The 22,240-nt window shown below is 37.2% G+C and overlaps 1 protein-coding gene across 3 annotated transcripts in view; it reads right to left on the minus strand.

The window, feature by feature from the left end:
• ATP2B1 (ATPase plasma membrane Ca2+ transporting 1) overlaps nt 1-22,240 on the minus strand; it is a 61,683-nt gene that overhangs the window by 10,530 nt on the left and 28,913 nt on the right. For all 3 annotated transcript variants that reach the window (XM_084283427.1, XM_084283425.1, XM_084283426.1), the window contains exons 3-16: nt 19,202-19,399; nt 18,081-18,335; nt 17,874-17,999; nt 17,372-17,515; nt 14,432-14,470; nt 13,895-14,056; nt 11,368-11,582; nt 9,967-10,209; nt 7,785-8,026; nt 4,774-5,011; nt 3,693-3,872; nt 3,525-3,612; nt 3,172-3,278; nt 129-320 (exon numbers count right to left, since the gene is read on the minus strand). In XM_084283427.1, coding sequence (XP_084139553.1) covers nt 129-320; nt 3,172-3,278; nt 3,525-3,612; nt 3,693-3,872; nt 4,774-5,011; nt 7,785-8,026; nt 9,967-10,209; nt 11,368-11,582; nt 13,895-14,056; nt 14,432-14,470; nt 17,372-17,515; nt 17,874-17,999; nt 18,081-18,335; nt 19,202-19,399 — 2,429 coding nt within the window. The remainder of the gene's footprint in view (nt 1-128; nt 321-3,171; nt 3,279-3,524; nt 3,613-3,692; nt 3,873-4,773; nt 5,012-7,784; nt 8,027-9,966; nt 10,210-11,367; nt 11,583-13,894; nt 14,057-14,431; nt 14,471-17,371; nt 17,516-17,873; nt 18,000-18,080; nt 18,336-19,201; nt 19,400-22,240) is intronic.

Raw genomic sequence — 22,240 nt, forward strand, 5'->3', positions numbered from 1 at the left:
TAAGACATTGACTCAAATGAATTCAAACTCAGTTGTATAATAGTCCAAAGAATGTAATGCTCTTTAAAACATGGCAGTTGTGACATTTGCAACATTTTTAGTTGAAACTACCCATCACCAGTACATACCTGTGTTATGCATGCTCCTGTAAAAGCAACAATTACTGCTACTACATTGACTGTAAGCTGGAACTGAAGAAATTTGGAAATGCTGTCATACACGTTTCGTCCCCACATAACTGCTTTAACAATACTCGTGAAGTTGTCATCCGTAAGGATAATATCAGAAGCTTCTTTAGCTACATCTGTTCCAGCAATTCCCTGGTAGAAAAAGAGAAACATTATGAAATATAACAGGATGCACTGTTGTATACAGTAGAAGCAATTATATCTTTGGTCAGCATTTTAGCATTCACTTTGATGCACCATGTCTTTTGGATTACTTTAATGTAAGCAACCCAAAGCTCTACTGAAGCAAGATTTGCTTCTAAGTTCTACTGCAGAATGAAAAATTATAAAGTCATTTAAAGTATACACACCTTAGTAATAAACAAATCTCAAGCTGACAATAAAAAGACACTGTGCAAGTTCCCCATGTTCAAGTTAAAGACCACCAGATGGTGCAGCACTACAGGTTAGTCCATCTCCCAAGTTTGCTATATGGATTCCAACCAATAGGGCAATACATGTGTACGTGGTGGAGCAATACACATTGCCAAAATCCTTTTGCAGAAACATATTGATGTTGAACAGCAAGACGTGTTATCATCACACGTAACATTGCAGTGCAAGGACATTGTTAGGTTTTGAGCAACTGGAATTTGCTGAGACTATTTAAAAAGTTTAGGTTGTGTATTATATGTAACACTTACTTCAAGGGTGGCTTTTCGAAACACCATAGACAGTAACTCAACAAGAAATTGAATGATCATTATTTTGCTAAGTTACCTGTAAAACTATGTGTACAATTTAAAAGATACCTTCAAATAGTATGTAGTAGGTATTTTAAGTGATCTTTAGATAATCAGTTAGAGATGATGCGTTGGCATATGGGTTTTTTTCTGGTGGCATTTTGTTTTTCTTATAAAAAGAAAAGAGATGAACATAGATAGCATCCCCAACAGCACGAACTACAGCAGCGGTCTACAACAGCAGAAATAGCAGAAAACACATTTATCCTAACAAGACTGTTACAGTATAGAGAACATTTCATGCATAAATTTGTAACGTATGCTTTTGAAAATACTCTGAAAACAGCATGGAAGCCTTTCCTTCTCTTGATAGTAATCTATTGGGAAACAATCTAATTCAGTTCATCTGTATGTTGTAGTAAAAGTGTGGTCTTCAGGTATCCGTCCCATCCCACCACCACACCACCAACCACCCCCCCAGTTCAAAAGGTTAATGATGAGCCTTTAAAGACTAGCATGACCGACTAGCACCAGATTGTACTTTGTCAGCTTAAGGCTGAAGAGGAATCTTGAGGCAAGAAGAAGCTTGAAGTATTCGTCTTAAAGTGCTTTGAAGTAGTTAGAAAAGAGCTGAAGCCTACAATATTTAAGGTATGAGCCTGTCTAGTATTAGCACTTAAAGGGTTTTTAATTGATAGGCTAAATCTACTCTAATTGATAGGCAAGCAAGTATTCTAAGGCTCTCTATATAATGGCAGATCAATTTTCATAAATGTTAATCCAGATTTATAAAGCAGAATAAGGAATTTTAAGTCAAATTCAATGCTGAAAGTCAGTTGGAGCTTGACTTTTTACTCAGGTAGATAATGACAGGACAAGGGAGAATGGTTTTAAACTAAAAGGGGAGATTTGGTTTAGATGTGAAGAGGCTATTTTTTTTATTTATTTTTTTTTATTTTTATTTTTTACCACTGAGGGTGGTGAGGCACTGGCACAGGATGACTAGAGAAGTTGTGGATGCCCCACCCCTGGAAGTGCTCAAGGTTGGGCTGGATGGGGCTTTGGGCAGCCTGGTCTGGTGTGAGGTGTCCTTGCCCATGTCGGGGGGCTGGGGAGTGGAATTAGATGGTCTTTAAGGTCCCTTCCAACCCAAGCTGTTCTGTGACTTTCTGATTCCATTCTATGGTTGACAGTGATAAGGTTTTTCAGGGACTACCTTTATAGCTGTAGTTTATCAAATATTTAATACCATGTAGACAATTGCATCAGCAAGAACAAATACATAAGCCACAACAAGTCAAAAAACAAACAAACAAACAACTAATCAAACTAAAACACTACAACCCCTGCCTCTGGGAGACACATTCAAGTATTAACATTTTTGTGTCTTCTTAAAGATCATTTATTATCTGATAGAGAACTGATGTGTTGTCTCCTAACTCCTTCAGGTCATCCCAGGAAGAGCAAAATGACAATGCAATTTCCTTAGCCACCATAGACTGCTTAGGACTCTGTAACAAGTGTTTAACACAAGGTAAATATAGGCTAAGACATTCCGCTTAATTTTCATGAGCTCTGTTTAAGACTTGGTTTGGCTCCCATATCAAAGAGTGTTTGAGAATTTAAATTGAGAAAGCAGGGTAGACTGAGGAGCCATTCAGACAAATGCAGATTTGTCTGAATCTAGGCTACCACAAAATGCTGGTATTTCAGTTGTACTAGAGATATCATAGTACAGCCTCCAAAGTAATTTTAAACATCAGCTAGGACTCTCTTTCATCCTAATTTCCCTGTTCTTCTGCATCACTTTATGGAAAACATACGAATAAGCTCATTTCATATCATGTATAAGCTTTACTGAACATCAACACAGTATGCTACTTACCAGCTAAAGTCATTCCGCCATATGCTGAACAGAACTCATTGCAGGAATCTTCAGTATCAGTAATTTTAGTGCTACATTTTGCAACAAGTCTTTGCTTTAAAAAAAGGTTTTTATTTACAAATGACTGGGGTTTTGCAGCATATGCTTTATTCAATGGCAAATGCCACAAAGACATTTTTAATCAAATAAAAAGATGGTTAAGTTGGAAGAGTGAGAAACAAGAAAAACTAATCAGTATTAAACATGAGAAGTCACCCTTAACTTAGTTGCATATTAGCTCAGGAAATAAGCCAGGTTATTTAATCTTCTTCCAAGTGATTAGATAAACTGCTTTATCAAAATAGTACTCAAAATACTGAAGGAAAAGAAGTCATACCATGGCAAATCCAACATCCGCCTTTTTCAGAGCTGGACCATCATTGGTACCATCACCAGTTACTGCTACAACTTGCCTCTGATCAAAGACAGTGCTGTCAATTATACCTAAAATAAAATGACATTTCAGTGTTAATAGTTCAAAACAGACAACAAAAAATTGAAGCTGAAAGAGAAAACCATTACCTTCCTCAGAGTCAAAAACACTAGGACTGTCTGTGATTGTGTTGGTTACCCCACTCCCCCTCGCTTAGTAAATAGATCAGCTGGCAGTCATTGGCATTTCCCACTATTCCTATATTATTCTTTCTATAAACAGAACTTTCCTTATAAGCTCTAATGGTTTTTATTTACCTTTTACTAGAGTGTGTTTGTCAGTAGGAGATGATCTTGCAAGAACACGAAGCTTTGGCCAGATTTTATCTATTCGCTCTTGCTCTATCTACAAAAAGATAGATATTTTGCAGTTATGTGCCTTAACAAAAGAGCTGCTGATTTAACTTAAGTAGTCAGTGTACTTACCTCTCCTTTTTCATTGCGTATTCTCCTGTTAAAGTCTTTGCCCTCCAAACACAGGAAGTCTTCACCAGGATTCAGAATACCACATTTTAATGCAATAGCACGAGCAGTGTTAATATTATCACCAGTGACCATACGCACAGTTATGCCTGCACGCTGACATTTTTTTATTGCATCTGGTACCTATATGCAAAAAAATGACAGTTAGACTATACAGTTGCTAAAAAATATATAGATACGTGAATGAATTGTCTTTAGCTCAAACAAGGATAATTCTTATTTTAAAATCAATAATGTTGTTATGGAACATTTGAAAAAGTTTAGTCACCTTAATTCTTTTCCTGAAAAACATATAAATGGCTATTCTGGCAAAGGGTGGTTCTTTTTTGTTTTGTTGCCTTTCCCCCACCCTGCCTCCCCGTTTATTTACCCTCTTAATTTTTCAACTATTGCAGTCTTCAAAAAATATCACACACAAACCCCATAATACACTACAGGGTGTAGTAGTGGCTAAAAGGTACCAAATACTGGCTTTACATTTATGATTATGTAAAATAAAATACAATTCACACAATACTCATCAGCCCGTAACTTCCCATGTTAAGTGACAGTAATGTGGATCAAAAAGGAGTCCCATTTACATGCAGCATTATAGGATTCACTGTTGAGAATTACTGCCCTCCATGGACCTCAACAACAAGCAGAACTCCTTAGCTCACTTCGTAGATCACAAACCCTCCTTCCCATGAGAAGCTGGCAGCAACCGCAATGGCTAAATATGATCCTAACCCATATTCCTAATATTCCTAGTGGTTAAAAAACCACTAGCTCTTCCATCTACCGACACACACTGCTTAGTAAGCGCCTTAAGTCATTAGTTTGTACAGAGCTTCAGTAACACAGCATAAGTGACGTTAAGAAGTTTTAATCTGCTTTTGTAGCTACATTAACTTTTCCCCCCAAGAAATTAGATTTTCATCTATTAACTATTCTTAAGACATACAATAGTAATTCAGTTTCTTGTACTCTTTGCATGAATCAGGATATGCTTTAATAGTCACTGCAGTTCACTCAGTGATCCTACCTCAGGTCTCACCGGATCTTCAATCCCAACAACAGCAATGCACGTCAGACCAGTAACAATGTCGTTTTCATTGTCCCATTCCGGCTCTGGTTCCCCAGCTGGGAAGTCTCTGAATGCCAGACAAATGGTTCTGAGACCTTCAGAAGCCATTGGCTCAATTACAGTTTTTACGATATCATCTCGGTCCCTAGGTCTGAATACCTTTGGTTCTCCATTAGCACTCAGTATTTTGAAGCACCTGAAAAGGAAAGTTTAAGTAGTTATCAGATGTTTACCAAAGTTCAGCCTGTTGTGGAAAATGGCTTGTTAGCCAGCTCCAGTAAGTTTCCACAAGTTTTGTTTTCACTAGACTCTCTCACACACAAGAAAAAAAAATACACAATAGCAGCAACTCTAAGGTAATTGTCTCCATATGCACTTAATCTCTTCCTAATTGTAAAACATACCATCTGCAGAATGTTAACTGAGATGGCTGTCTGTCCTTGGATGAAAATAACGCCCCCTGAATTGAGGAAACAGACACTAGTTGCTTCCTAGAAGTAACCGTTTCTCTACTGTACATCAATGCAGTGCTTACACTGTTGGAGTCAGTTCATCTAGTTTCACATTGTCCCAACAAATTGTCCCACCTTGCTAGCAGCTGCAATCATCGCAGAAGTACAATAAACTTCCAGAAGATGCACATGGTGCTTCAACAGCTTTAAGCACTAAGCTTACAGCACTAAAACCCAACTCTGATGGTATGATGAACCAATCCTATCATTGGGTGTAAACCTTACTAGTCTAAAAAAATAAATAAATCAAAATGTACATTTAAAATTCAGGCTATTTGGCAAAGAGTTTTTAATGTGGAGCATTAAATTAAAAACAAATGCTTAAAACTGACTGAAAAGTTTAAGAGGCTAGATTCGAAATAACATATTCAAGCATTTTAACTCACGCTTTTAGTTTATTTCTTCATGCCATAGATGCCACTGCTTTCATAGAGAGTATATATTGATGCCACGAATATAACAGTAACAAGTGCATTTAACAATAAATGTAATTTTGTTCATCTGTATCCTTACTAAAGTTTTGCCATAATTCAATGCCATAAGCACTTGTTTCACCAATCAGTACTGATGTGGCACTGAAAAAAGTAAGAATTTATGACACTTTAAAAACATCTGGTAGATCTGACAGACAACTAGTGTTACATACAAATATTTTAGTCCAGTGGTTTAGGAAATTCTCAGGTGCAATACATACAAAGTTTCCACTGCAGCCAGGAAACAAAGATGAAGCAGTTCCTTTACACTTCTTGCTATTTATCAAAACTGAAATTTGAAGTCTGTCCTTCATTTTGGTTATCTGTTCTAATGTCAGCAACCACTAAGTATATCTTACATTAACTCTAATCATAGGGCTTGTAATGATTTCAAAGCATTCCAAGATGGAAATGCATGGAAACCAGTAAGTTTTATGTAAAGGTTTAATTGAAACTCACTTCAAAGTATTTACTCGAGACATGATTGTAAGGCAAGAGGAAAAAACTGTTCTGCTTTAATTTTTTTGCAGCATTTCTTCTACCCTTACTAGCGATTTCTTTGTATCTTTTAATACATATTATATATATATATCTATTTAAATTTTCTGTAAATAGTCATACATGTGATAGTAAAGAATGAACAGCACAGCTGACAAACCATGTTACCAGCTCTGTGATTAACTTCTTGCACAGCATAGGCAGAAGGTAAAGAAAATGGCTTAGGATGCTAAGACTTTCTTAGACAGTGCTGCTCAAATAGCTTTGGGATTACAGTATACCAATAATATCTAAATCAGTCTAGGTTTTCTTTTTCTTTCCTAGGTACCATTATTATTTATATCTCAATTGTGAACCTAAATGGACCACAGGAATCGGACTGAATGAGTTCTAGCATCTACAGTTTGGTTATTCAACAAGGTAGAAGTAAGGCAAAAACAGGCAGTTACTCACTGATGAAGACTGGTTTAAAATTTAGCTATATAGTAATTCACATCTAAATCTATATTCTGTATCAAAAGGAACTGAAGTCCCTGAAAGACTGACTTTTTGTTGTCAGTACTAAATTGAAGAAGAAGGAAAAAATTCATCTTTTCTCTTTAGTGTATTAGTACATCCCTAAGCAGTGATTTTGGGGGCTGGCAGCAAGCAAAAAATTAAGCTGAACTAAAGAACGCAATCTTACGTGCTACGCTCACACAAATAGTATGAAGTTAAGATGAAAACAGACCAGCTACGACTGCTGTTTCTAGACTACAGGATGCATGCATGCCTTCTCTCCTCACCTGGTTAGGAGCTAGGAGTTACCACAGCCTTTTCACACTTTAAGGTTTGTCCCAATGGTGATACATTGCTCACTAATAGTCTAATCGCTAGAACAAAAAGCCTCTACAGATGCATAAGGAAACAACTTGCTTTGTCAGATTAGAAAAAAAAAAAACCTCTCGGTAAAGTTCAATCTTCTGTTAAAGTAATCAACTTTGGCACAAATTTACATACTCTTCTCAATCTCAAAGTGACCTTAAAGTGATCACTTTTGCAAAGTCACAAATCCTACCCAGATTTTAAGTGGATCAGCTGTCAGGACTTTCCTGGAACATGGGTGAGTATTTTTACCAACTTAAAACTAAAATGGTTTAGTAACTAGAGAATAGTGCTAATCAAACACTTTTCTTTATCTGTGCAGATTTTACATGTTAAAATTAAAAATGACCAGCTGTACTTCTGCTTTACATTTTTTAGTGGGCTAGAATTAAAGTAACGCAAATGCTACCAGCCCACCTCACTGTATAAAGTCAAATAACTGAGAGAGAGAAGCCAGGGAGCTATCCCAGGGGTACAGGACTGTTGCACTTGTTCACGAACAGAGCTACAGAAATGATTTGCAGTCTATGGCATAATGTTGTTTAGCAGTTTACAGACTCTTAGCCTATCACAACATTTAGCCAAATTAGAAGTGCCAAAGTACAATAGTAGTTGTTCTTACTTTTTAAGAACTATCTCAGAGGCACCTTTACTGAATATCCGGAAACTGCCATCAGAGTTTTTTAACACAGTACTCATAGATTTTCTAACAGAGTTGAAGGTGTACACTTTGTGCAACTTCTCTTCTGGTATCTCATTTCTTACATCCTGATAATCACGTTTTAAATCCAAGAGCAATCCCAGCAAGGCACATTCAGTTTTATTTCCAACATGACGTGGTAGGCCGCCTTCTTTCTCAGGAGGCTGCAAGAAGAACAAGAACCTTCACTGATGAGGAGGTTAACTTATGAACCACTGGAGTACAGCATTTAGAAAACAAGGAAGGTTAAGTCCAAGATTAGCTCTGGGATGTAGAGGTTTCACTCTTGCAACAATTAATCTATAAATTCGTAAGTCACAAGATCATACTGCTGACCTTTATAAGTGACTTCTGCAATCTATTTCTTAGGCTCAAAAATCACCATGAAGTTTGTATCAAATCCAGAGATGACCTTTCTTTTTAGAGTTTCCCATTGCTTGAAATATCTGCCTGGATCACTTGTGTGTAGTAGATCCCTGAATAATTGTTTTGCAAAATAAACACATAGATAAGTTTAAGGAAACTGATTAAAACATACTAAATGCCACTATTTCTGCTAAATTAAAGTGTCCTCTCTTGTAACAGCTCTTACTCAATGTCTTAGAATAAAATCAAATCACCTGTTAGCCTTCTACTGGAGAAACTAAGTCTTTAAGCTTCTTAAATCTCACTACAAGTTCCATTTTCCAGGCCATGGCCTATTTAACTTGTTTCTGAACTCTTTTCAGCATCCAGCCCTTTTATACCAGAACAAGTTTTTATCTCAGTAATGTGGGATACGCACAGACTAGTGCTACAAGGAGTATTTTTCTGAAGATATTTCTGAGCTTATAGAGCTATAACATTGCATTGTAGTTTGTAGCGAAAAAGGCTGAAGTACTTAGCCTGACAGGCCTCAAATAACTATATCACAACTACATTAATCATAAGGCAGTGATCCATTTTCATTGTTCAGATCTGCAAGATCTTGTATTTTGACAGTACTAAAAACTCACACTCCTAAATTGTTCAGTTTAACATGCTCCCCAGAACAAGAATGATGAGCATACTTGGGGCAAGTCCAGCAATAGGCCACAAATACGAATGGACTGCAATACCCGACTAAGGGACTGGGTGAGCTTACAAACAACTACTTTTTCTTCCTATAAAAGGTTCTTTAAGAATGAGACTGTGAAACTTTCCACATGCTACAACTGATTAGTATTTCAGCCTCATTTCAGAGAAGTAGGTGCTTGTTATATTGATGTATCCCCTTGCGTACTGCTAGCAAGAAAAATTCTTGTGGAGTTACCATCTTTATAGGCTGAAAAGTGACTTTTGTCACATGGTTTTACTTCTGTTCAAGTATAAAGCATTCCTAGTGGAGAATTCTACTAAGTCTTGAAGTGTAATTATTTAAAAAAAAAATAAAACCTACGTAGTATTTTTATTGCCTTGAAACAAACTAAATTATGTAACATGTTGGAATGACTTCAGCATGGAAGCTGAAGTGTTTTCTGGTGTTGCAGAAAATATGATGCACACAAGGGAGATTTGAGTATTGTCTATGTATCAGAGGAATTTGTGAAGAGACAGTAACAGTATTATTTGAGTCCCTGTAATGCATAACAGTCCATTATTCTGTTTATTCCAAAATATTTTGGACATCTCAAGCTATGAGGAAAGGTGTTACAATTCCAAAGCCTACAAATTTGCATTAATAGTATCTGAAAAAAATCCATTAACTGCATCATCCGTACTTGCATTTTTGCGTTACTTTCTACATAAGCTTATGCTACCCTTACATGTCTGCTTTGAAGTAGCTCCCAAATCAAACTATTTGTTCTCCAAATATGGTAAACTGCCCTCCTTGTAAAAACAAATTTAGACACACTTATGAACTTACAAGGAAATTAGTTTCCTGAGATTGTATCTTTGAATCATCAGCAGAAAACCATTTTTGAAGTTCAGCCTCAAATGAACTGTTGAGCTATTCACCCTGCGTACAATACACTTTACACGGCTTTCTGCCACAAACATTTAATTACTGACTATCATGTGGGCATCACTTTTCATGTTTTGAGGAAGATGTTTAGTTATCTAGTCAGAAAAAAAATCTACTTACCAGTATTTTGGAAGTATAAGCACAATTAACAGAAATTCCTGTGACAAGGTAACCCATAATCTTCTCTGGAATAGCTTCTGGTTCTGGAATTTTTTTGTAATGTTTTTCATTGATGTAGGCTTGGACCACTGTCATCCTGTTCATGGTCAATGTTCCTGTTTTATCTGAGCAAATAGCTGTTGCATTACCCATTGTTTCACATGCATCCAGATGTCTCACCAAGTTATTATCCTTCATCATTTTCTACAGAAATAAAAGCAGTTCAGTTATCCTTAACTATCAGTTCATGTTTCAGAAATTTTCACTTAGGGTGTCCAGACTCAGAGAGCAGTTGCAGAACACACTCAGCTTTATCCGGATGGCTGCTGTAAGGATTCCCCTCCATTTTGAACAAGGTTCCTAAACACAGGAACCATTCTTCCACATCTGCATGGCAGACTGACTGATACTAGTCACAGACTTACAAGGAAGTATTTTATGTTTATATTTAGAAATATATTAGAGGTACAGACTGAGCATTACCAATAGAATATTAAAATATATTTTCCAAGGGAGGCTCTGTGCACTGGCTCAAATCTGTTGTTTTTTGCTTATTAGAAGGAACAAGTAAATTACACCACAGACTTTTAATGTCATATGACATTTTCAAGGATGCTAGTGTCAAACTTCACATTACATACAAACTAAGAGCCTAATTTTTCAGCTAAGAGAGTGAGGAATACACAAGTTTCACAGGTATAGCATTGCTTAAATATCTTTACTTAACAGGTTTGGGGAGTGTTTTAACCTTTAAGGTGCAGAGTAATTTCAAGTAACACAATTACAAAGACACGAGTAATTAGTACTTTATGTTACTCAATTTTAGAACATATCCTACATAGTTATTGTCTCCACAATGAGATTTTCTGATCAATAACCAGGCCCAGCTTGCTGAAGCAGTAATAAATGTTAAAGAACAAAAACAATGAGTTAAAAAACAGGTAGCCATTTATTATACAGCTTATTTTCTACAATATTCATCCCTCAAGGAGACTCAATCGGGAAGCTTTTGCAGTTGTTGCTTAACATGCTGGTGAGGTATAAGTACAAGTTGACATAAGAATTTGTAAATAACAAACTAACTTATCCAACTCTAACATGCTAATGCTAGAATGTTAACAGCTAAAAGCACTTATCATTAGTTGGCAACAACAGGCCATCACTGCTCAGCATTCATGTTAGTACATTTGGAGGTTAAGAAAAATACTGCGAAAGACTTCTTACGCAGTTCAGTGAAGCAAGAAAAGCAAGTTTCTCCTCAGTCTGTTGGGTGTACCTGATGCAGCATATCTTAAGTGAGATTTCACAGCTGATGACTACACCCACCTATCTCTCAAATCTGCTCCCTATCTATCCACTTACCTTAACAGAATAAGCCAGCGATATAGTGACTGCAAGTGGAAGACCTTCTGGTACTGCCACCACCAGGACTGTAACTCCAATAATGAAGAACTTCACAAAGTACTGAATATAAATTGGTGTACATTCAGCAAGCCAAGGACGCTTCTGAACCCAGAAGGTATCAATTACGAAATACAACACAAGGATAATGACCGTGATTGCAGACATCAACAAACCTTTTTAAAAAGAGAACAAACAGTTTTTAGAATTTATTTTTTTTTTTAAATATTTGACCATACAGATTCAGGCTAAGTGCAAATACTCCTGCCTTTGCAGAAGTTACAGTTCAGAGGTAGTTCTCAGAGAGATACCAACTTTCAGCGCAAGTATTTCCTCATGAATTTCACTTAAAAGCCTCTAAAATCTTGTTTTTCTTTTCACTTGATTGAAAAGCGTAGATCTAATTATGAACAGTAGAGACCCGTATGCAAAGTAAATTGACTAAGCAGCAAAATAATTGAAGGAGCTCAATAGGCCTTCCATGGCTATACTGATAACTTACTCAGCAGAGAGAGATGGTAACTGGGTAACTGTTCATACCTTACTTCCTGCTAAAGCTGGAATTAAATATAGCAGGCAAGCAGTGTTCAGTGAAATAGGAATAATTGGGAAGACAACTTCAAACTAATGCTAACAAGCTCTGTGGCACATTTAAGACACCACAGCAAAATGGAGAAAAAAATGGACCTGGATGAAATAAAGCAACAGAAATCACAGAAGTGTCAGCTTTTTATATACAAATATGTCAGTGTGTGCACCACCCCTGAGAAACAGGACAGAAAATGCATGCATGAAGTTGATGAGCATTAAGGGTATGTGGGGAATTAGAATAGGTTAACGGCTACAAAAAAGGAAGAGAGCTCTTTCAAAAACAAAGTAACGTCAAGAAGTTATTTGAGAAGAATAATGTATTACACTAAACATTATGGAAGTTTTATTCGGCTTTCAATGAAAAATTATCATTGCTATACAAACTATGAAGTGCTAAAGCTAAAAATTTTTAATTGTTCTTTGCTCCATAGCTATCTTATGACATAGATGCTTTAAATTGCTCTTTTGAGCTGTGGGCTGGACTACAGGACTTCCAGAAGTTGCTTTTAACTTAACTCTTTCAACAACTCAGCAACTCATAGAACGGGTTAGGTTGGAAGAGACCTTAAAGACCACCCCCACCAGACCAGGTTGGCAAGTTGGCAAGGGCCCCGTCCAGCCTGGCCTTGAACACCTCCAGGGATGGGGCATCCACAACTTCTCTGGGCAGCCTGTGCCTCACCACCTTCTGAGTGAAAAATTTCCTCCTAACCTCAGATCTAAATCTCCCTCTTTTATTTTAAAACCCTTCCCCCTTGTCCTGTCATTATCTGACTGAGCAAAAAGTTGCTGTCAACTTTTTCTATAAGCCTCCTTTAAGTACTGAAAAGCTGCAATAAAGTCTCTTTGGAGCTCTTTCTTCTCCAAGCTGAACAGCCCCAGCTATCTAAGCCTTTCTTCATAGGAGAGTGCTCTATGCCCCTGATCATCTTTGTGACCCTTCTGCAGACCCATTCTAACACATCAACATCTTTCTGGTGTAGGGGGCCCCAGACCTGGACTCAGCACTCCCATGGGGGCCTCACGAGGGCAGAGTAGAGGGGGACAATCACCTCCCTTGACCTTCTGGCCACTCCTCTGGTGATACAGCCCAGGATGCAGTTGGCCTTCTGGGCTGCAAGCACGCACTGCTGGCTCATGTCAAGCTTTCCATCCACCAGAGCCCCCAAGTCCTTCTCTGCAGGGCTGCTCTCAGTGTGTTCTCCCAGTCTGTACTTATGTCTGGGATTGCCCCAACCCATGTGCAGCACCTTGCTCTTAGACATGTTGAACCTCATTAGGTTCACATGCACCAGAATAAATCCTGAAATTAAACTTCTACATACTAGACAACAAAGCCTAAAATTCACCCTGAGCTATTTTAGCTTATCTTTTATAAGCAACAGTTTATCAAATATTTGATGAACCAGCTGAAAGAAAAGTAACAGAAACTAAAGGATAGCAGCAAGTCAATAAAATTTTTATTACTTAGCAGTGAAGTATGTGCTAAGTGGAAATTCCTAAGCCTTTTGAAATACCAGCGATAGTCTAGTCATCTCTACCACATTTTCCACAGACTTATGTCAACTTGTTTTTCTCTATGTGCATCACTAAAAGCTATGTTTACCTAAAAACATCTCTTATAACAGTTGTCCAATGTTATGAAGTTGGAATTGTCTGTCCTATGAGCTTATACTTTAAAGCTTGAATATATTTAGATAAAGACAAAATTAAAAAGGTCACCAACATTACGCGGTCTCAGAAGCCATCAGTACACTTACATGCATTGGAGTTTTATACTTCAGCAGCTAACCTTGGCTAGCTTATCTCCTCATGAACTATGCATGTTGCTACTTTATTCAGAAGTGTGACATCAAAAGAAGTGTGACAGCAAAAAGAGGACAGTGGTAAGGCATACCTGCTTTGCCAATCTGAACAGCTAGCTTCGTAAGTTTGCCTTGGAGAACAGATTTTTCTTTCTTTGGCAAATTTGCTCTCTTCTTGTCTTTCTCATCTCCATCCACACCATCCTCGCTCTTCAGTGGTTGCATTTCCATGGCTGCACCATCCTGGGCTTTAGCTTGAAGTTAGAAGCAAATAAAATTTAGCCATTCTGGAGTCCCTGAAATCAATAGTACTTACAAAGTTTGATTACATATCAGGCCCAGCTGAACATAAGTATTGTGTAGTACCTCTTACCCAGAGACGTCATACTATCCTTGAATATTTAAACAAAGATATCTAGATACTAGAGGAGGAGACTTCAGCTATGTTTACTTAAGACTGCCAAGTTCATTTAAGCATTTTTTTTTTGGAAGATTCACTTACGCTATGTTTAGCATTAATTACTTTGAATATCAGGACACAATAAGCATTTTCATAGTAAAGTATGTATTCATTGTATACACTCATAAAATAAGGACTTAAGAGAAAGCACCACAGAAACTGCATTTACCTTTGTTACGGTTCTCAACAGCTCCATCTTGTTTTTTACCTGTCAAAGAGGGAAAGTTGTTTTAAATTGGCTGTGCAGAGTCCAACTCAGTGTTAAGGTTTATATAACAGATACAATAATATCTGTTGAGACAAGTGATTGCATTTCAGAAAGTGTAAAACAACCTGGGAGAAAGAAGGCTGACATAACTTACCCTTAAAGTCTTAATTAACTCACAAAAGCAACTTAATCACTCTTTTGGACTTCACTTTTCCCATACAAGACTGCTGTAGTATTATCCTACCATAGTCAAATTTGCACAAATTACTGATATAGACATTTATAAACAAGTAAATAGAAACACAGCAGAAGGCCTTGCCTGGCCAGACAGCTGTCCTATGGGAGTGTATTTAGTTGAAGCAGGTAGGTGAGGAAAGATTTTTAAACCTTTTCTGAGAAAGAGATTTGTAACACTAAAGAGATTCTGGTGGCCTCAGCCTTGCTCTGTTCTTTCAGCACTGTCAACTGTACCTGACTACTGTAATGAACAGTAAGATCAGATTCCACTTCCGGAGTCAGTGCTTTTGCACAACATTGCAGAAGTTACTGTAATATAAAATATTTATAAATCCACACCAAAGCTTAATGGAGGCACAGCGCTGGATTACTGGATCTATGCTAACCCTATTTACACAAGCATGAACATAATCTGTTGGCAACATACCAACATTAAAGCACAAGGAGAATATTTTACGTTCCTGACAAAATTTCATTCCTACCTCTGTTCAGAAATGGAGATCAGAAAAAGATCAGGAAGAAGGACAATAGAATAATGAAATAAATTCATGAATGAAATTTATGAATTGAACAGTAAATGCAACTAAAACTATGCATCACATGTAGCTTATTATAAGGTCACTACCTTTTTTTTTTTTGATTGGGTTTTCAGGTAAGGAGGTTTAGATATTATCTAGGCAAAAGACAAACTGACAGCTTTTCTCCTACCTAAAGAAAGCTAAAGCTAAGCTATAATTACTACTAGCAATATCTTGAAATGAAAGAACAAAATGGAAGAACATAGAACAAAACAGTTTTTTTCAGTCTCATTGCTATTTCATTTTATCTTCTGCCTTAAGAGTATGTAGACTGAAGTATATGACAGCTAGAAAAATTCAGAACAGAACTTAGCTAGAAGAAAATCAAGTTGTCAAGCAGTCTGTCTTGCATGACATTTAATACCTCCAATGCACTATTACTGTAGACACAGTCTGATTTAATACATATAAAATTTTTCCCCCAAGCATCCTCAGAACAGCTGAGGAGAAAATAAAAAGTACGTTAATCTTCTCCAGAAGATGTCACTTCAGACTTCTTAAGAAGTCATCATTATCTGCTAATTTAGTATTTGTTCTTTCCTTGTTCTTGTAGGAGATGATAACTAAGTTCTACACTTGAGTTACTTCTAACTCCCTGCATATACATATACATATGCTTTCACTCTGAACCACGGCATATACAGACAACTAAAAATAGCCACTTTAATCTCCTTAACGTTCAGAGAAGCTAATTTAGTTTAACCTGAATTTTACCAAGGAGAATCTTATCAGGCACATAACTTAAGGGAAACAGGAAGTTGCTTATCTCAAGAGGCAAAGGGAAAAAGTAAAACAGGTTTTCAGGCCCAAGGATACACCAAAATATTACTTGTCAAAAAGATTTCTGCTTACATACTAGGAGAATATTTAGAAAGCTGATTGTCACCATATCTCCTGTAGTAGCTAGTACTTCTAGTAGCTTGTTTCTTTTTCCTTCCAAGTCAGCTTCTACTTTTAAGCTATCCCACTTGATCTTGAATCTAATGCTGAACTCAAAGCAAGTTTCTAGAAGGGCTAGAAATGTCTGTAGGTTAGGCCAACAAGCCAAAAAGCACAATTCAATCTCAACCCCTGCACAGAGCACACACATTCCAACAACTGACACTTGAAGGCCACAGATTCCAAAACACATTTCTGCATGGCTTCCCATTACTCTTTTCCTGTTCCTTTGGTGAAATGGTACATTTTCCCACCAGGAACCTTCACAGACCCTGTCCCATCCAGTTAATATCACAACAATTTCAACAAAAATTCAGTGGTGATCAAGTTCAGTCCTGAACACGCCATGGGAGAGCTAGCATCAAAACATTACCAGTTAACATTTCTGAGCTTTGATTCTTAAGCAGGATAAAGGTTATGGCTTAGATAAGTGACTATAATTCTAGCGGCTCAAATGCTTCAAAATACAAAAGATATCATGTTTCAGACTTCAGTGAAAGACTCTAAAATGCTCTGCGTTACGATGTCCTCATTCTTCCAAATAGAAAGTTTACAGGAAAGCACCATTAGGTTTTTGTCTTGAGTACAGCTTTCAGATCTTCAGCTCTGGAAGAAAAGGGCTCGCACAAACAACTGCCTGCTCACCTTTATAGGTCATATACGTTTCAGATACCTACAAGCTCAGTGCTATCAATGATACAAGCTTTTCCACTTCAAGTAAGACTTTTTCCATTCAAGAACTCACCGGACCTAACACTGTCAAAATCAGAACTAGATGCTCATTAAGTTGGTTTATTGTTGACAACCTCTTTGCCGTAAACAAGTATTTGTTATGAGACACAAATGTACTTTGAAGTTACCATATATAAATTATTAAACTGCCTTCTCAAGTAAGGGTGGCTAAGAGTTATAAACTTTCCAACCTCTAATTTATCAATAAGATCTGAAATTTAATTAAAAATCCATATGGCAAGACTTTTTTAGTAGTGGTATACATTTCAGGTTACTGAACCTTTCTTCTGTGAAACCTACTGAAAGATAATCCGTTTAAAGATTTCTGGCTCCAGATGACTAAAACACTTTTGCATCTAATAATATTTAGGATTTCACCCCTCGTTTTCCAGCAAATTAAGATTATTATGCCTACTTTTCTTGTCCTTCTTCTCTTTTTCTTTCTCCTTCTCTTCTTCATCTCCTCCAGCCCCGAGTAAGGTAAAGATGATTCCAGTCTGAGAGTTCACACCTACAGCAGTAACAACCATCCTCCCAGAGCCTTCCATCACATGTGTACCTGGAAGAAGGCATCAGGTTTTCCACTGAAACTTAAACAGTTGTATGCAGACCACAAAGGAAATCCATTCTCAAACATCACATTTACAGAATCATAAGATTATGCATATAGAGCTCTTAAAACATAGTAATATACGTGCCAAAGCTATCTGGAAAACAAAGCCATAGGCAAACACACAAAATGTTGTTCAACTGTTACTTCACTTCAAACAAGTTTTGATGAAGTTGCGGTTTCAGAATACTTCTAGGAACCAGCCTAGATATGGTCCAGTTCACTAGGTTTTAATCTCGCAATTTAAAACAACCAGTCCCCATAGAAAACTAACCACTTTCTTCAAGAATTGCCAAATGCTACACACCTGAAAGCAGCATAGGATCCCTGTCCAGAGACTTCTTAACATGATCGGATTCTCCAGTCAGCGAGCTTTCATCAATTTTGAGGTCATTTCCTTGAATGAGTATACCATCAGCTGGCAAAAGATCACCTACAAAAGATGATTAGGCATGTTGACTTCGAATCCTTCTTTACAAATAAAATAAAACTTCAACTTTAAAAGTATGTTTACCGTATTTCACTTGTGCAATATCTCCAACAATTATGTCAGCTACTGGTATCTGGATGACTTGGCCACCTCTGATGACCGTGAATTTCTGTTCTTGTTCAATACGGCTCTGCAATCCCCGAAACTGTTTTTCTTTACTCCAATCATTGAAAGCTGTTACTAATACCACACAAACTACAGACAGGAGGATTGCTGCTCCTTCAATCCAGCCTGCTTCAGATTCTTCCTCCTCTTCACCAACATTTACCGACCCACATACTGTAGAAAACAAATTTTAGAGATTTTTTTTAGAGATTTAAGTTTACATAGTTATTTCACTAAAAAATATTTTCCCAAACAGAAGAAACTACTACAGATTGCTAAACATTCTCTTTGCTAGCCTTTGTCACAATTTTATATTCATTTTCAGTAATGGTAATACACAAAGAGGCTATAGAACCTGAAAGATATAACAGCTCAATGATGTTAAAGCACCTAGAATTTACAGCCCTGCTCCCTTGAGCATAAGAGAAATTGATACAAAGTTACCTGGTCCATATTATCTTGTTAAATGATGGCTGATAAAATGGCCAGATTGAACAACTGGTTATCTACCTTCTGCTTTGTCAACATTTCCTACTTTATCTTTCTTTTAACAAACCACATACAACTGTAAGTTTAGTTTAACAAACGCCAGATCCCTTAACCTTCAGTTTCAGACTATAAACATAGCTTTGTTTCTTAAACTGGAAAGTTACCAGTGTCATAATGCAAATCAAGGAGAAGGTAAGACATGCTGACTCCCCAGAGAAAGCACTGACAATTCCTAAATTGCTTAAATATTTGAGACAAAGATACCAAGATAGTTGCTTGCACAGAAGCTTGACTAATCTAAAACAGGACTTAGGACCTGCTGCTTGCACTTCACCCTTATCATTGCTTTGGGTAGAATCAGCCCAGATCATGAGCAGGTAAGTCTTGGCTTTTTAAGTCAAGGTAGAATTCTAGCATTGTTGTCTTAATAAGAAACAATCGGCTGCATTTCCAGACTTATCTCACATCAAATTTACAGTGTAAGCATGCTGGACCATGGAAATCGTAAGTGTAACACAGATAGATAACTACTTTTTCAAATATTTACTTACATGCTTCATTTCCTCCTGGAGGCTGGTAAAAAGAAAGGCCCAAGGATACTACGGCTGCAATTTCTAATATAATTAGTGTAACATCCTGTAGTGCTTCCCATACTAACTGAAGAAAAGTTTTTGGCTTTTTAGGAGGTATAAAGTTCTTCCCAAAAACTGCTTCTCTCCTTTCTATATCTGCTGGATTTCCACTTAAACCTATTTAATAAGAAGACAAAGTTAGCAACACTCATTTGCATTTCACCTTCGTGCAAGAAGTGGTTGATATTCCCCATTCACAGGGTCAAGTGCCACTCCATATTTTTGGAAACAATACAGAAGAGACATCTATCAAGTATAATTACATAAGAATCATCCTTAAACAAGACTTGCTATATTTCATAATTCACAGTTTGCCAATATAAATTAAAATTAAGGCCTACCGACTTGAACACAACATTGCATGGCAGCAGAGTAACAGTAACAGACATCCTTGTACAAAGCAAACAGGTTTACAAGATGAGATTGTTCACAGTCACTGCTGTAGAGGCTGAGCAGCACCACGCAGATTTGGGATGGCCGCTGGCTGTGATGCCAGCTCTGGTTCTCCTGGTCGGGGTTGGATATTCAGAGACAGCACCCTATGTTCCCACAATTCTAATTCTAATCCAATGCATCTAATTAATAAAATATTGTGTGATAAATACAGCAGCCATAGTATTTATATTATGTACTATTTAATTATGATATAAAACACTGTGAAAGTCTGGCAAAGCTCTCTGGGCATAATGAGGAAAGAGGAGCCACCTAACAGTGCTGCCTCGGCCTGGGCAGCAGCCGATGGCTGTTCTGAAGCTTCAGTCTCTTGACATCCCTTCTCACACAGACAGAGTCTGTCTTGGGCACTGCGCAAGTGGTGCTTATGGTTTGTCACCTCAGCTTTCCTTCTGCCTTTCTTTCAACTGCCTTCTTTCTAAGTTGGCGTATTTCTTTCTGAATTCTCTTCACTACCTCAACTCTTGCACCGCCCTTAAGGGACACCAGTGGTTAAGAGTGAGGGGCATTCACTAGAAAACACTTCACGTGTTTCAACAGTTAGCTAAGTCCTTAAAAATAAAGGAATACCAAGTCCAAGTATATTCAGTGCAAGGTCATGAACTCAAGGTCTTTAATAAGTACACCTTTACTTCAACAATTTCCAGCTGCCTAACCCTCCACAGCAAGTTTAAATATCCACCACTAGCTTCCTTTTAAAGGCAATTTGGCCAAATTTCTGAATGTGTTCAGAGCAGAACTCCAGTCACTTCAACCCTATCATCCCAAGCTTTCTTATTATCAGTACCTACTTAAAGACAACTCCTGAAGAACTGCTATTCAGAAAACTGTCTACCCAGTTGCTTAGGAATAACAAGGGATTAAAACATGCTAAGTATGAAACCGGTTTTCATATTAAGTGAAGTATTTAACGTTTCCAACCGAACCATTACATGGTATTTCAAGATACTTTGCAAAGACTACTGAACTTCAAAGCTCAGTTTTAAATGCAAAAACTACTACGTAATCACCTAACTGAAAAGCAGAAATATCATTTGTGGATCATTTCAAAATCAAACAGAATTAAACATGTCCTTGGTTTATACAGTAAGTTAGGTTTATTCTATCATAACGTTCACCTTGAACTCACAGCTTTGGAGGTTTAACACAGGAACAATTTTACTGGTCAGCTGTAACACTATGCTTCTTTAAGTTCAAGCTTTGAGCTGCTTACCTTCTCTCTCAAACTAAGAGGACACAGCAAGACCGTTTTCAAAATTAATCTATATGAGTGTATCTGGAGAAACCCTGGACAGTTTGGCCATTCCAAAAAGGTTGCACCATATTTCTGTTTTACCAGAGATACAATTTGTCTCTTCTTTGTTTACTATGGCAGTGTTTGGAAGATGATTTACATGATGTCAGTGATACCATTTCCCTCCTCCCTTCACAGGAGGCAGAATATCAGAAGTATACAGTAGAAGTCTCCTAAGAAGGACAAGCATTTTCTAACAAAGCTATATAAAGTTAAGCTACTATCAGCATCACTAAACAAAGACTAGTAAACACACCTAACAAAGGTAAATAGCATTTGGATTTTTAGTATTCACCATTAGGAACTGTGAACAGCTACTGAACCTGCTATATTTACCACATGTTAGTAATTTCATAGCTCACAATCTACAGGCCCACTACTGCACTACATTATTCATTACGTATTTTAACTAGGATAATTTCTTTTATTTGGGTTTAAGTTTGAAAAATATTGGGGAAGGGCCTAGCTGAAGCTTTATGAAAAAAAATATTAGAAATCTAGAAGCAGGAACTACTAGAAAATCAAAATGATGTAGACCTATGGAAAAACCAGTGGTAGTCCACCTCCCCAGAACACACAGGATTTTGCTATTACAGATATGTCAAACATTCATTTATTCACATTTATATGAACTTGCACACATACAAAAGACATAAGTGTTAAATACTAAGCAGTAAAAAAGTGTCTTTCCTAATAATACTGGCAAAGGACAGTTCCCATTTCTCATTTTATGCCAGGCATTTCTGAAAGGAGATACTGTCTTACATTGTCAAGAACTCCAAAGCAAGAAATTACACAAACTGAAGTTGTTCACTGTGTAATATTGCAAAACTACATGTACTTTAGCTGTGAAGCTACTAGCGGTTATGCAAGTCAGCATTTCCTATCATACAGGGACCTTCTGAATGGGAAGAAATGCCATAGGGCCTTGCAGATGTACACTCAAGACTTCCTCCAAGAATTAGAACGAGTACAATTAATAGCACAGAACAGAATCAGAATATCCTGAGTTGGAAGGACCAACAAAGATCACTGAGTCCATCTCCTAAGCAGCCTTCATAGTCCTGCATAGATTTTCTCTGTTAGAAATTTGTTTCTATATTTACAACTTAAATTTGACAAAAGAAGAGACATAGTTCTCCTACATTAATTCTACACCAACACCTCTGTGAGAGATTAATTTGCCTTAAAAACATTGTTCTCTAAAAATT

Source organism: Netta rufina (genome assembly GCF_964035555.1).
Source record: "Netta rufina genome assembly, chromosome: 1".
Classification (NCBI taxonomy): Eukaryota; Metazoa; Chordata; class Aves; order Anseriformes; family Anatidae; genus Netta; species Netta rufina.